General features: G+C 34.3%; 1 protein-coding gene across 2 annotated transcripts in view; it reads right to left on the reverse strand.

The window, feature by feature from the left end:
• Nucleotides 1-16472, reverse strand: part of LOC129742003 (sodium-dependent transporter bedraggled) — a 260366-nt gene that overhangs the window by 188977 nt on the left and 54917 nt on the right. For both annotated transcript variants that reach the window (XM_055733847.1, XM_055733846.1), the window contains exon 2: nt 9620-10960. In XM_055733847.1, the coding sequence (XP_055589822.1) occupies nt 9620-10799 (1180 nt within the window). In that variant the 5' untranslated portion in view covers nt 10800-10960. The remainder of the gene's footprint in view (nt 1-9619; nt 10961-16472) is intronic.

Here is a 16472-nt window from a genome sequence, read left to right on the forward strand (position 1 = left end):
TAAAGTCGGTATAAATCGGATATGGTAAAAAGTCCGCTGTGTTTGCAAATTTGAGAAAACAACTTTGTTGTTCTCTCTGCGAAAAGCAGGGCAACCCGATTGCTAAAAATCAGATAATTCATTTGGAAAAATTGTCCAACAAGAAAAGCAGCTAATACTGTCGTTGGCAACGGTTTGCGTGCATTGAGAGCAAAACTTTCGTTATCTCGCATACTTTCAGGATAAGTTGTTTTATATCGTCCAATTTGTGTAATTCATATCGCTTAAGCCGGAAGTGAAATATATTTATGTATATTGCCTCCACTTTGGTAGGTAAATGCTGTTTTTACGAGTTTTATGCGATGATTCTATAATGTATATGAAACGTATAACCAAGTTTGTTGAGAATTATACCTGCAAAAATATTTGCTGGGAAGTGATCCATGAAGAATTTTATAAGAAGAGAAGAGAAGAGTGATGAAGTGATGTTATGTTCGTTTTTTCGTGCCAATTAATTTAGTTTTTTTCATGTGAAATAAAGATATTTTGTGTGCTAAATAGTTTCCTGTGCAGTGATAAACCTCAATGCTACCTGCTGCCATCGGATGAAATCGAATTATCATAGCGGAGAACTATTTCCGAGAGGATAATAACAATATTATATTGTTCCATTTTGAACCGTCGATAAGTAGCATTTCTGTGTTGTTGTTGTTGTTTTTTGTGTTGTCCTGTATGCGTCTGAAAAAAAAACGAACGCTGCTGACTGCCGACGGGTTGTGTGAAGAAGCGGCTAACCAGATACTTTCAGAAAAAAGCGGGACATTTCACGAAAAAAAGCGGGACACAGCGGAAAAAAGTAGGACATTTATGAAAATTTAAAAAAAAGCTTAATTGTGTAGCTAAACTAGGCTTGCCAGATACTTTCAAAGAAAAGCGGGACATTTCACAACAAAAAAGCGGGACACAGCCGAAAAAAGCGGGACATTTAAGAAACTCTTAAAAAAGAGCTTTATTGTATTGCCAAACTTATACCTATACCATCAGCCAAAGTTATTTATAGATAGTACACTAAGGTTTTCTTGTAACGCGGATTGATTTGGCTCAGTTTTTCTTACATGACTTCTATTTACACGGTTTTTTTTATCAAAAACATCGTTATTTTCCACGGTTCCTGCAAATTAACACGTGATTTGAGAGAAATATTTCGTGTCCTACATGTAAACGGTGGATTTAATATCACGTAGAAAACCTTTGTGCACCTAAGATTCTGTCGAAAAATTAAGATCTATAATAATTTGGATTAACCTGCCATAAACAATAGTTTCTTCATACCAAAGTTATTTACATTGCATTGATTGAACGTGCTCCTAGAACGTTAACTGAATCAGAATCTTATTGTAACTGAAGGGCTATTCAGTATTGTCTTTATGTAAACTCTGAAAAATTGATGCTAACTTTGAGAAAAAGACGTATTCGATTTTTTTTTTATGTTCCGTGTTGCGTATTTTGAGAAAATAGACGTATTGCAAAGAATTTTTGTTGAGTGAATTAATTTAAATTGATGATAAAGTTTGATTTAATCCAGAGTAAGTCAGTGAATTTCGAAAAAGTTTTCCATGAAAAAAAGCGGGACATTTTGAGGAAAAATCTTATATAAGCTATGAAAAATGCTGCTTATTTTGAGAAAAAGTTAATTTGAAAGATTCTGTGTGCATCGTAGAATTCAAATCGAGACGAAAATATGATTTTTTTCGGTGTCAGTCAGTTAACTATGTAAAATTTTTCCAAGGAAAAAAGCGGGATATTTTGAGGAAAAAGCGGGACAGCGGGACATTCAACAAAAAAGCGGGACATGTCCCGCTTTTGCGGGACGGATGGCAACCCTAGGCTAAGCCGTTTCGTGTGGTGTGTGCGTGGACATGGATGAATGCGAAAGTGCGAGAATGAGTTCTGCGTTATGCTCTCGATGCTGTGGGAGAGTTACTTCACCACACGGACAAAACAAAACTACCCACTCAACTACTCACTACTGGGTTGATGCCTATTAAGCCCAAAGTACGTAGTTTCGAGTGGGTAGTTTTGATCTACTTGGAGGTTTACAGCAAAGTACCTAGTTGGTGGGTAACATTTTTTCTTCTATTGGCCAACATTTTTTTCTCTACTTAACAGACGCGTGTGACGATTTGCTGCAAACTTTCGAGCAGAGCTCACTGGAAGGCAGAAATATTTTATCCTTGAACAGGAAGCGGTCACCAGACCGAGTTTCTGGTAAGTATATGCTTGCTGCCGATCCAAGAATGTAAATATAATACGGTTCCGGCAATTCCTTTTTTCTTTCTCAGTGCCATAACAATTTGACGGACAAGTTTTTTAATGACCAACGAGTGGCCCGCAGCATCTTTAAAAGCATAGCCCTGCTCGGTTCCAGTTGGTATTGGAAATTTAACAAAACCAGGAATATCTAGAGGCTGGCTGAAAAGCAGTTCGGAAGTTGACAATGGAACATAATTCAACCTTGTTATTCTCAGCACCATCGAGAGATAAAAACGAAAACCAGCATGGACCACAAAAGGACAGGAACAGCAACAGGAACGGATCCCAGCAAACATCCGAAAACGAGATTTTGTAAGTTGTTTGTGTGTTATCATAAATCAAATTGATAATCTATTGACCATATTCTGTTTTCAATTTGTAGTGAAAATATAGAGAAAACATGGGCCATGTTTGCTCTTCCGATTCTGGCCATTCGTAGTATCTCATGGAGGTCACGCACAGTCCAGAAAGTAGGTCGTCGGAGTGTGATTTTGTTACCGTCAGTTCTAGAATAACCTATGGTTGGACTTTTATCGTGTTACCCCATCTTACGGAAACAACCAACCCTTCGATAATTTTTTATGTAACCAGCAACAGCAACGACTGTTCCCTGGCCGAAAATTCTTCAACGTCCTGTTTTTCTGTGCTGTAAATTTTAGCCGAAAGTGCACCGTAAGTATGTCCTCCAAAATGTATGTGAAGAGTGTTTTTGTTCATCTTAATAAAAAAAAATCTAAATATATTTTCCTCAAAATATTGATAAAACGAATCTTTTATCCGAAATACATCCGCCAGGGAAAAATTCTACATTAAAAAAAAACATTAAAACATTAATTTAATAGAATTATTTCATTCTTCCCATAAATTAACGAAGTAAGTCATTTCTACCCACTGGTACCTTAAAGCACAACTACCTACTTCTAGGTTGTTGTGCTTTAACCTACTAGTAAGTTCCTGCACTGAAGTGGTGATTTACGTCAAAAGTACCTAGAGTGGGTTGTTTTTTCTGTCCGTGCAGATGATCTTGTTCTCTGTTTTGGTAATTGCAACAGAGCTTTTCACATCAGCTGTTTACCTCACGCGGTGTATCAAAATATTTATTTGTATCGAAAAAATAAAAATGCTGTTTTCGTTTGCGATGATTGTGTAGAAAATCCTGGTTTGGATAAAAATTTGGATAATTTAATGAAAATGATTAAAAATTTAAGCGATAAAGTCGATAAAATTCAATATCAAAATTTCGATCTTTCCGATTTGAAAAAACAAATTCAGGATATTGTTAGAGAAGAGTTAAGTTTGACGTCTAAGCAGTCCGATATAAATCATAGTGATGAAGCTGTTAGGTATCATTTGCGTTCGAATTAAAAAAAACGTAAGTTAAATGACAACGAAAAAACATCAACTATGACATATTCTAAAGTAGTGAAGACTGCAGCTGCACAGAATGCCGTGTTATCAAACGTTAGAAATCTAACGGTAAAAAGTGATACTCCGGTTAAAATTGACGAGCAAATTAAAAGCAAAACCAGGAATTTTTCATTAGCTGAATTGGAGGAAACAGTTCGTTTCAAACGAAATATTGAGCAGGATATGAGTATCACACGTAAAGATTCGAAATCAAATTTTGATCCGATATCAATGGGAGTAACATCAGTTCGTTATATTGAATCATCAGGTGAAGTGTTGGTGCGATGTAGTACGAAAGAAAAAGCACGAAGTTTTATGGCTCATTCTACAAAAGTTTAAAGTAAAAAATATTCTGTAGAAATTAAGCAACCGACCAAACCCAAGGTTAAAATTGTGGGATTTGAAGAATCAGATGATTTTTATGAAAACGATTTTATAAAGTTATTGAAAAAGCAGAATAATTTGTTAGACTCTGTTATTACGGTGGTCAAGATAGAAAAAAATAAGAAATGGACGTACAAACCAATGAATGCTTCCTTAGAAGTTGATTCGCAAACATTTACTACAATAATAAAACGTGGGAAAGTTAATGTAGGATGGGAGCGTTGCAAAATTTATGAGGCCATTAGCGTTCTAAGATGTTAAGATGTTGGAGATATGGCCATAAAGCTGAATATTGTAAAGAATCAATCTGTTGTGCTAAGTGTGGCGAAGGCCACGAAATTAATGAATGCAATTCTCAGTTTAAGAAATTGTGTAAATTGTGACAATTTCAATAGCACAATTACACCTGAATTTGAGAAAATAGTAGATATTGGTCATCCGGCTTGGAGTTACATATGATTGCGAGATTTACAAACGCAAAGTTTCAAAAGCTAAAAAATTCATAGACTACGGAAAATAGCAATCAAAATCTGATATTGTGTATCTTAATGTGTGTGGTTTGACAAGTAATTTTGAAGAAATTTGCATATTGATCCAGGAACTGAAACCAGCTGTTGCAGTTTTAGTTGAAACTCACTTGACTGAAGACTCAAATTAAAATTCTTTCAACATAAGTGGTTACACAACGATACATTGTTTCTCTCATTCAAGGCATACTGGAGGAGTCTCAATGTTTGTTCGGAACATTTACAAAATCGCCATTTTGCTTAATGCTAACATAGAAATGAATTGGATTCTGGCAGCAAAACTGAATGATGGAAAGAAACAAATAGTCGTTGGAGGAATTTATCATTCACCGAGCGCAAGCAATCTTCGCTTCCTGGATATTCTTGAGAATCATTGGCTTAAGGAAACAATTGAAGAAGAAATCGATAACATTTTTTGTGGCGATTTTAATATAAATTTCAATAAAGAAGCAGAGTGCCGAGACTTGAAACGTATTATGGAGGCATATGGTTTTCGACAAATTGTCACTGCAGACACCCGTATAACGGTTTCCAGCAGTACTAGAATAGACTTGATTTTCACAAATGTGGACAGAGCTGAAGCGACTATCATTCCAGATTATTGCGTATCAGACCATCAGTCAATAAATATATTTGCGGGGTTAGGACCTGAGGCTGTCATACCCGAAACACATCAATTAGTTAATGACTGGAGTCAGTATAAAAGCAACAAATTACGTCAACTTCTTGTGGCAGGTTTGCCAATCCTGAGATGCGCAGACTTTAATGAGCTGCTAAGACGTTTCGATTTATTGTTAAAAAATAGTGTTAATGCACTAGCAAAGCGGAAAGGTGTTCGTCAAATACCGGTACTAAATGGTACTGGTTCGGGTACTAATTGGTACTCTAGTAGTCTTATGCCGTTTTCGTTTTTCTCCACTGGGGCGGGGCAAAACTTTCTCTGAATAAACAAACAGAATCGTCACCCGGGACGATGCAAATATATGGTTGCTATAGTCAACCTTATGCTTACCCCCAACACTGACAACTTCTACGGGTTGCAACCGCCTGCTTGAGGTTCAAACCTCGGGCAATTCTAGTGGACTTCTGAATTAATAAACGAACACAAAAACAGCATTTAGGGCAAAACTCGTGGATAACTAGGTTGCCAATGCTAATAAACGAAAACACTATTAGTGAGATAAAAAAAACGAAGAGATAAGCTTTATAAACAGTTTTTACGAACTAAATGCGAAAGAAGTTGGCGTAATTATAAAGTTGTAAGAAATGAATACTCGCGTAAAAAATCAAAGAAGCGAAAAACCAATCTATTCAAGAAGAGCTAGAGAGAAACAAAACTAATGGAAAGTTATTATGGAAGTCGATAAAACGATTAATGAATCAGAGTGGCGCTGCTTGAATCAGATTACCTACAACGGCGGAGATTTTCGCACTTTTGAACCATTAAATAGTAAAGAGTATTTTGAAATAGTGAACAATATGAAACCAACGGCGGGAATCGAAAATGTTTCGCTTAGAGTGTTTAAAGGTTCTTTATCTGTACTAGCGAGTCCGTTACGAGATGCTATAAACACAAGTCTTCAAACAGGGATAGTACCTGATACGTGGAAGTGTTCAACTGTAGTTCCTATAGAAAAACAGAATAATGCACGAGAGGAAAAGTTATTCCGTCCTATAAATATGTTGGAAATCCAAGAAAAAGTGCTAGAATTAGCAGTAAAAAAACAGTTTTTAAACTTGATTGAGTACCAAGAAATACTTATTGCAGAACAGTCTGGATTTAGGAAACAACATTCAACAGAATCTGATGTGAAATTGATACTTCGAAACTGGAAGATCAATATTGAAAATGGTAGTTACACAATTGCTGTGTTTCTGGATTTTAAGAGAGCATTTGAAACGATTGATCGGTTATTGCTGATAGATGTACTAGTGAGAGTTGGTATCAATGACACGGTTCTTAACTGGTTTAAGAATTATTTAGATAACAGAATGCAAAGAACAAAATTTGGTTAATCTTACTCGCGATACAGAGAAAATAACTTAGGTGTCCCACAAGGAAGTGTCTTGGGTCCATTGTTATTTATACTGTACATCAACGACTTGAAACAATGCTTACAGTACGATCGTCTAGCTATTTGCGGATGATTCAGTCTCCTACTGGAGTGGAAATGACTTAGAGCTTGTTATTCAAAAAGCAAATGCTGATTTGGAAAATATTGCAGATTTTTTGCGAGGAAAACTTATTAACGTACACCATACTTTACCCGCAGCATTTCATTATATAGAACCAGGATAGATGTAGCACTACCTTAATCTATACAATCTAATTTGGTTCGTCCAAAGCTTACATGGGGTGAAAAATTATACTCCGGACGGGCGTCTGTAAATTTTCTCCTAACTTTCCTTTCCATCTTTATCAATTTTAAATTCTGATATTCTTTCTCCAAGAATATACATTTTCACCGATACGCCGAAAATAAATTTACAAAGATGAAATACCTACGAGTACAGAATTTAGGTGATTATCCGAAAAAAGAATAAGCATACGGATCAGGGATTAAAGTCCATGATCAGAATCCAATCAGGATCCGTTCAGATTCTGAGTTCACGATTCAAGATTCAGGATAAAGATCCACGATTCAGGATTCCGATCAAGTATCCAATAACCGGGACTAGGATCTAGGTTGGAAACTGCGAGCCAAGTCTAGAATCCAGGATCCGAGATCAAGATAATGGATTCAAACTAAGATCGAGTATTTCAAATCCGGAATGTGGATCAGAATTAGAATTTGGTTCCAGGATCCTGGAACAGCGCCCAACATCAGAATCTATAATAAGGACTCAGGATCTAGAAACAGGAACAGAATTAGAATCCGGGATCCTGATAAGCCAGGATTCTAGATCAGTATTTGGAATCCGTCATCAGGATCGAAGCTATGAAGTGATCCAGAATGAAGATCCGGAATTTTGATCCAAGATCATTAAGTCAGGATGGACCAGGATCGAAGATAATGATCCAACGGAAGAGTCCAGTATCAGAATCCGGTTTCACAATCCGAAGAATCGGGATCATGAACCAGGAACTAAATGCAAATTCATGACCAGAGTTCAAGCTCAGGGTGTACAATCAGTATTCGGGATCAGGATCTCGCAATTAGGATCAGAATTTTGGGTTGGGAGATCGATTCAGACTAGGATATTGATCTAGTGTCGGATAAGTGCCAGCTGCATTGAGGATCTGGATTGGAATTAGAATCAAGACTGAGAAAAATTACCCCAGCAGAAAAATTCTTTTACCCTCAATTGAGTGTACCTATTTATTAGAAGAAATTTATTGACCCAAGACATGTTGTCGTAATTTTACGATAACCTTGTGAGCGTGCAGTCAAGCATGCCATGGTCTTTTGCACAGTAGTGCCTTCCGCAGAACGCTTCCAGTCAAAATGTCACACGATACGGGCAACGTCTCCAAGCAGATCGGGCACCTACAAAGCTCGGTCGAGGACATGGAGCTGACGATGAAGGAAGCGGACCAGGCGCTGGCTAGCCTGGAATCGAAGATCGCCTCCCGCCGGCAGCGCAACCCACTGGAACCGATCCCGTTCGAGCTGTTCTCCGACTACTGCCAGGATTGGGTGGCCAAGTGCAAGGCCGCCAGCGATACGGTTCGCTTCCAGCTGACCAAGGCCAACGCAGAGCTGTTGATCAAGCGGGATCTGGTGGAGGAGAAACAGAAGATCGCCGGCAGCGACAGTCTAATGATCGATCACGAGAGTTTGATCATCCAGAAGAAGGACAACGAAGCTAATCTGAAAAAAGTGACCAAAACCAACTACGAGCTGACGTTTATGGGCGGAGAGGTCAAACGGGATACGACACTGGAGAAGATCCGCCTTGGGGAAACGATGCAGGAGTACGGCAAGATTGGATCCGATTGCCTGAAGCTGGAGAAGGATTTGTCCGCTCTGGAGAGGAAAATTTCGCAGACCGAACAGGACATTGAAGAGCTGGAGGCCGTCAACAAAGTCTTGCGGGAGAAGCTGCAACGGTATAGGGCACCCTCGATACTGGATATTGCTAAGAAAATCGAAGAGTTAGAACTGGCAGAGAAGGAACTGCTGGACGTCGTTAAAGGGGAACTCGAGCAACGGTGAAGCCAGTCGAAAGTACCGAAATAAGTGTATCCAATAAAGCAAATTTATTTAGATAGAATTATTTTTAACTCTCAATTTGAATTCTGAAAGTGAACCCTGGAATCTCGTTCCGAAACCGGAATATCAATTTCGGTTTATCACTAACTTTGGAATCACATTAACAGCTTTCGTATTAGAATCAATCATAATTACATTTGTGAAGGTTTGTTTCTCAAAATCAAAACTTAAAGCACGTCGTTGAAAATCAATCAAGGAATCAAGGAATCAATTGAAAGGCACGTATCTTTGTCATGAATATTCCAGATAGGTCTAAATGTTTGACAAAACATAATTCTTACTGGCATTTTGTTGCCATTTTCCCCCCGAAAAGGTGTCCAGCTGAGTCATGTTATGTTAGGTTAGGTCATATCATCGACGGGGTAGAAACAAAGCCCGCGCGGGTGGTTGAAGATCTGGATTAACTAATGCGAGTGCTACCGTTTGTTGGTCACCGCAAAAGGAAATCGAAAGGGTGCCTTCCAGATATGGTGCTGGTGACTTGAAGTATGCGGAGTATGGCCTTTGTGTTTTGCAACAAAAGTTTCAGGGTTGTAGTATTCAAATTAAGTAGATTCAAATATTCTGCATTCAGAGTAAAAGTTCTAAGTTTGAGTCAGACATCCGCATTCTTGTTTTCGATCGAGTGAAATCCGTTCGAAAGTTATCTTAAAAATGAAATTTCTACAGTTCAATACTCCAACCTTTTCGTATGACTTCATCCCTGGCAACCAGAAATCAATATTTCACCTCAAATAGGCAATAGGAATCCCAACAAAAAGGTTAACGCGCAAACGCTCTCAGCGCGCGACTTACCATTCCCATGCGCCTCATCAGCTGGCTGCGCAAATATCAATCCAGCGCCTGCTGCTTCTAGCAGTGAGTCACGACGTCGGCGATCGGCGTCAGCGTCGGCAGCGGCATTTGCTACTGCTACTGATTGATCTGACGGCGACGTTTCGGTAATCCTGATTGGCTTACTATTGCTGGTCGTCGTCACGAAGAAGGTACGCCTCAGGGGACTCGTTCGATCTCCGAATCGAGCACTGTTAAGAAACTGCACCCGCTTCCTCTTGGGCAGGGTGCAGAAATGCTTGATATCCGAATAGCTGATCGGGGGTGCTGCTGGGTCTTGCACGTTTTCGCTGATTTTCACTTCTTTATCACTGACAGCTTCATTTTCACCATGGCTAGCTTCGATTTTTTCTTCTTCGTCCTCAATTTTTCCCTCATCTTCACTACTGTTCCCAAAGGAATCCAACCCATCAATTTCATCCAAGTAGGCATCCAATTCGGACAGATAATCGTGCAACTTGGCGTGCGGATCTTCGAGAAAACTCTCCACAAAGCGCTGATTGAGTTGCAATTTTTTCTTCTTCAACGTGCAATAATTCCCCACATTATTCGGCTTAGGATCAACAAGTGACGTTTCTTGAATTTCACCATTAGAATCGCACCGTACACTATTCACTTTTTCCTTCTGCTGCGATCGCTTCCTTCGAAGAGTGCAGAAATTTTCGATACCTTCAGCCCCAACAACACCTGAAGCTCCACCTTGGGAATCTTCCTCACCGAAATTATTCCCTCCCTCGAGTGCACTTTTTTCGCAAAAACTTTCGAACGTGGACATGTTTTCCTCGTACAGCAAATTTCGATTCAACTCGGCCCGATCCTCGCCATCGCTGCCATTTTCATAGAAACTTGCACCCGAATGTTTCCCGATGGAGTTTCCCATTTTTTCATCGACGTCCGATTCTCGAAAGCTTCCGGCTGGCGACTGCTGTGATCCTCCACCTCGAAGGGTACAATAAAAGTTACCGGCAGCCTTGGTCAAATTATCACGGTCGCCACGTACCACGTGATGGCGATCATTAGCGCCTTGGGTTGAATTTTCACCATCAATCGTTCGGGCGTTGTTTTTCCGCAGGGTACAAAAGTGGCCGAGGCCATCGATTGGCTCCCGGCCGGAATCAAAGGCCTTTGATGGTGCTTCCATGTTGTTGTTTTTCCACGGTTTACTTTCCCGGGTGTTAAATGTGGCACCTTAACAATATTGTAGGCAGCGTAGGTGATAGATAGTGGGTAACATGCTGCTACTTTTTGCTAATCACTCACTCGTTCGAGCGAATTGAAATGGGGCCATGTTTTGGGTAGTTCCTGTGGAAAAAAAACAGAGATAAGACCAAATTTATGCGTTAATGTCTATATTCAGTAAAGAGCAACTTTTGTTCCTGAAAATGTTGAAAAAAAAGTGGAACTAACACAACTTGGGAAACGATAAGTAGTGCAACTTAGCTAATAACTCATTAGAGCGAGATCACTGGTGTTGGAAGAAAGTGATAGAAATTTTGACACTTTTAGCACATTTTGAAAACTTTACCATGCGAAAACATTTCAAGATATGTGGCCTTCAAGAGTTTTTACTCCTCGTGTTGTATTCTCGCATGCTGTGATACGAAAATAGCAATATTTCTATCACATACGGCTGGAATAGAAACAGTGCTGTAAAAAAATACAACGCCCAAAAATCTTGAAAACATTTTTGCATGTTAAAATTTTCAAAATGTGCTACAAATGTCAAAATTTCTACCACTTCCCCCTAGCACCAGTGAACTTGCTTCCTGAGAGGGAGACACAAGAGAGCTAGTCGATAAGGCAGTTCCGAGTCGTGTTGAGAAAATTGGCGAGTAGAATGAGACGAAGAAGAAGAAAAAACACAAAATTCTACAAAAAAACGAGGATGAATGATCAAAAATTATGTTACATTATTATTTAATAATGAAAACTTCTTACAAACATTTTGATCATTGCGGTTTAAATTTACATTTGTTTTGAAAATTTCTAAACTGTAGGAAGTTCTCGATGCAACACACAATCGGATTCTAAAGATTGAAAACTGTCCAAAACAGCAATAATATTAAGGGTAAAAACTGAAGTTGTCAAAATCGTCGAATTGCAAAACTGTGAAAATATGAAAACGTAAAATTTAAATAACGAAGAATAACAGAAATTTTAAAAAATTAAAATATTCAAAAACATTTCATTTAATTAAAAATGACATTTCAATGAAGTGAAATCTTTTCAAAACAATAATCCGGAGAAAAAATGGAAATACAAACAACAGTAGTAAAAAAAAATTATATTCAAATCGAATAATTTTTAAAGGTTATTTAAAATTGAAAAAAATAACTTGTTAAAAAATGTTAAAATTATGAAAAAAAAAAATTACCCAAATCTGAAAAAATTAACAACACTTGCAAAATTCCAACGATCACAAGCTTATCAAAACAGAGAAAAAAAAGTCTTTAAATAAAAATAAAAAAAAAACCAAAAACGAATTTCAAAAGTTGAACTAAAACTGTTAAAAAGCAAACTTGTTACTTTAAGAAATAATCAAAATTATCAAAATTGTAAAATTAACAGTTTAAACGAAATTAATAAATAATCTGCAAATTGATCAACAATTCACCATCGAAATTGAGAAATTTTAAAAGTAGTCAAAATGGACAAAGCCGAAAACAATTACAAATAATAAAGTGACAAAATTGACAAATATAGCAAAAAAACTGGAAAAATTGACGAAACTTACATCATTGAAAAAAATACAAAAAAGGGAGTGAAATTGACAAAATGTAAAATTTACAAGATTGATCAATATGAAAAAAATAACAAAATATTCAAAATTGGCCAAATTGACAAAATCGACAAAATTGAAAAAAAATCACAAAACTGCTTAAATTGTCAAAATTGTCATTGTTAAAATGATCAAAATTGTCATAATTTTCAGAATTGTCGAAATTAACCGCATTGACAAAATTTACAGAACTAACAAAATTGACAAAACTGAAAAAATTAACAAAATTGTCAAAATTGACGTCACAATTTCAAAATAATCAAAACTGTCAGAATTGTCAAAATTGTCAAGGTTGTCAAAATTGTCAAAATTGTCAAAATTGTCAAAATTGTGCAAATTGTCCAGATTGTCAAAATTGTCCAGATTGCCAAAATTGTCAAAATTGTCAAAATAATCCAAATAGTCAAAAAAGTCAACATTGTCAAAATTGACAATATTGTTCAAATTGTCAAAATTGTCAAAACTGTCAAAAATGTCAGAATTGTCAAAGTTGTCAAAGTTGTCAAAATTGTCAAAATTGTTAAAATTGTCAAAATTGTCAAAATTGTCAAAATTGTCAAAATTGTCAAAATTGTCAAAATTGTCAAAATTGTCAAAATTGTCAAAATTGTCAAAATTGTGCAAATTGTCCAGATTGTCAATATTGTCAAAATTGTCCAGATTGTCAAAATTGTCAAAATAGTCCAAATAGTCAAAATAGTCAACATTGTCAAAATTGTCAAAATTGTCAAAATTGTCAAAATTGTCAAAATTGTCAAAATTGTCAAAATTGTCAAAATTGTCAAAATTGTCAAAATTGTCAAAATTGTCAAAATTGTCAAAATTGTCCAAATTGTCAAAATTTGTCAAAATTGTCAAAATTGTCAAAATTGTCAAAATTGTCAAAGTTTGTCAAAATTGTCCAAATTGTCAAAACTGTCAAAATTGACAAAATTGACAAAATTGACAAAATTGACAAAATTGACAAAATTGACAAAATTGACAAAATTGACAAAATTGACAAAATTGACAAAATTGACAAACTTGACGAAATTGACAAAATTGACAAAATTTACAAAATGGACAATATTGAGAAAATTAACAAATTTGACAAATTTGACAAAATTGACAAAATTGTGAAAATAGACAAAATTGACAAAATTGACAAAATTGACAAAATTGACAAAATTTTCAAAATTCACAAAATTGACAAAATTGACAAAACTGACAAAATTGACAAAATTGACAAAATTGACAAAATTGACAAAATTGACAAAATTGACAAAATTGACAAAATTGACAAAATTGACAAAATTGCCAAAATTGACAAAATTGTCAAAATTGTCAAAATTGTAAAAATTGTGAAAATTGTCAAAATTGTCAAAATTGTGAAAATTTTCAAAATTGTCAAAATTGTCAAAATTGTCAAAATTGACAAAATTGAAAAAATTGACAAAATTGTCAAAATTGTCAAAATTGTCATAATTGACAAAATTGACAAATTGTCAGATTTGTAAGTATTTTCTAAATTGTCAAAATTGTCGGAATTGTCAAAAATTTCAAAATGGTCAATATTGTCTCAAAATTGTCTCAAAATTGTTAAAATTGATAAAATTTGACAAAATTGACAAAATTGACAAAATTGTCAAAATTGTCAAAATTGTCAAAATTGTTCAAATTGTGAAAATTGTCAAAATTGTCAAAATTGTCAAAATTGTGCAAATTGTCCAGATTGTCAATATTGTCAAAATTGTCCAGATTGTCAAAATTGTCAAAATAGTCAAAATAGTCAACATTGTCAAAATTGTCAAAATTGTCAAAATTGTCAAAATTGTCAAAATTGTCAAAACTGTCAAAAATGTCAAAATTGTCAAAAATGTCAAAATTGTCAAAATTGTCAAATCTGTCAAAATTGACCAAATTGTCCAAATTGTCAAAATTGTCAAAATTGTCAAAATTGTCAAAATTGTCAAAATTGTCAAAATTGTCAAAATTGTCAAAATTGTCAAAATTGTCAAAATTGTCAAAATTGTCAAAATTGTCAAAATTGTCAAAATTTTCAAAATTTTCAAAATTGTCAAAATTGTCAAAATTGTCAAAATTGTCAAAATTGTCAAAATTGTCAAAATTGTCAAAATTGTCAAAATTGTCAAAATTGTCAAAATTGTCAAAATTGTCAAAATTGTCAAAATTGTCAAAATTATCAAAATTATCAACATTGTCGAAAATGTCAAAAATATCCAAATTGTCAAAATTGTCAATATTGTCAAAATGTGAAAAATGTATAAATTTTCTTAATTGCAAAAATTGTCAAGAATGACAAAATTGTCAAAATTGTTCAAATTGTCAAAATTGTCAAAATTGTCCAAATTGTCAAAATTGACAAAATTGTCAAAGTTGTCAAAATTGTCAAAATTATCAAAATTGTCAAATTTGTCAACATTGTCAGAATTATCAAAACTGTCAAAATTGTCCAAAATTGTCAAAATTGTCAAAGTTTGATTAATTGTCAAAATTTTAAAATTTGTCAAAAATGTCAAAATTGCTAAATTGTAAAAGTTGTCAGAATTGTCAAAATTTTAAAAATGAACAAAATTGTCCAAATTGTCGATATTGTTGAAGTTGTTAAGAATTGTAAAAATTGTGAAAATTGTGAAAATTGTGAAAATTGTCAAAATTGTCAAACTAATCAAATTTGTCAAAATTGTGAAAATTGTCAAAAATATCAAAATTGCCGAAATTGCTGAAATTGTCAAAATTGTCGAACTTGTCAAAATTGTCAAAATTATCAAAATTGTCAAAATAATCAAAATTGTCAAAATTGTCGGAAATGACAATAAACAAATAATTAACTATATTAACAAAATTTTAAACATTAAAAAAATTTCAAAATTTTCCAAATTTACAAAATTTACAAAATGTACAAAATTTACAAAGTTTACAAAATTTACAAATTTTACAAAATTGGCAAAATTTACAAAATTGGCAAAATTTACAAAATCGAAAAAATTGACAAAACAGACAACATTGTCTAAATTGTAAGAAATTATAAAAATGTTAAAAATGACAAAACTGTCAAAATTGTTCAAATTGTAAACTTTGTCAAAATTGCCAAATTTGTCAAATTTTTCAAAATTGTCAAAATTGTCAAAATTGTCAAAATTGTCAAAATTGTCAAAATTGTCAAAATTGTCAAAATTGTCAAAAATGTCAAAATTGTCAAAATTGTCAAAATTGTCAAAATTGTCAAAATTGTCAAAATTGTCAAAATTGTCAAAATTGTCAAAATTGTCAAAATAGTCAAAAATGTCAAAATTGTAAAAATTGACAAAGATGCGTGGATTGTCAAAATTCTCAAAACTGTCACAATTGTCAAAATTGACAAAAATGACAAAATTAAAAAAATTGACAAAATTGACAAAATCGACAAAATTGACAAAATTGACAAAATTGACAAAATTGACAAAATTGACAAAATTGACAAAATTGACAAAATTGACAAAATTGACAAAATTGACAAAATTGACAAAATTGACAAAATTGACAAAATTGACAAAATTGACAAATTTAACAAGATTAACAACCTTAGAAATATTGTCAAAATTGTCAAAATTATCAAATTGTCAAAACTGTCGAAATTAACAAATTTGTCAAACTTGTCAAAATTGTCAAAATTGTCAAAATTATCAAAATTGTCAAAAATGTAAAAATCGTCAAAATCGTCAAAATTGTCAAAATGGTCAAAATTGTCAAAATTGTCAAAATTGTCAAAATTGTCAAAATTGTCAAAATTGTCAAAATTGTCAAAATTGTCAAAATTGACAAAATTTAAAAATTTGTAAAAATCGTCAAAATTGTTAAAATTTTCAAAATTGTCAAAATTGACAATATATCAAAATTGTCGAAATTTCCATAATTCTCAAAATTTTCAAAATTATCAAAATTGATAAAACTGTTAAAATTGACAAAATTGTCAAAAGTGACAAACTTGACATATTTGGAAAAACTGACTTAACTGACAGAATTGATAGAATTGTTAAAGTTGACAAAATTGAA

Source organism: Uranotaenia lowii, chromosome 2 (assembly GCF_029784155.1).
Source record: "Uranotaenia lowii strain MFRU-FL chromosome 2, ASM2978415v1, whole genome shotgun sequence".
Classification (NCBI taxonomy): Eukaryota; Metazoa; Arthropoda; class Insecta; order Diptera; family Culicidae; genus Uranotaenia; species Uranotaenia lowii.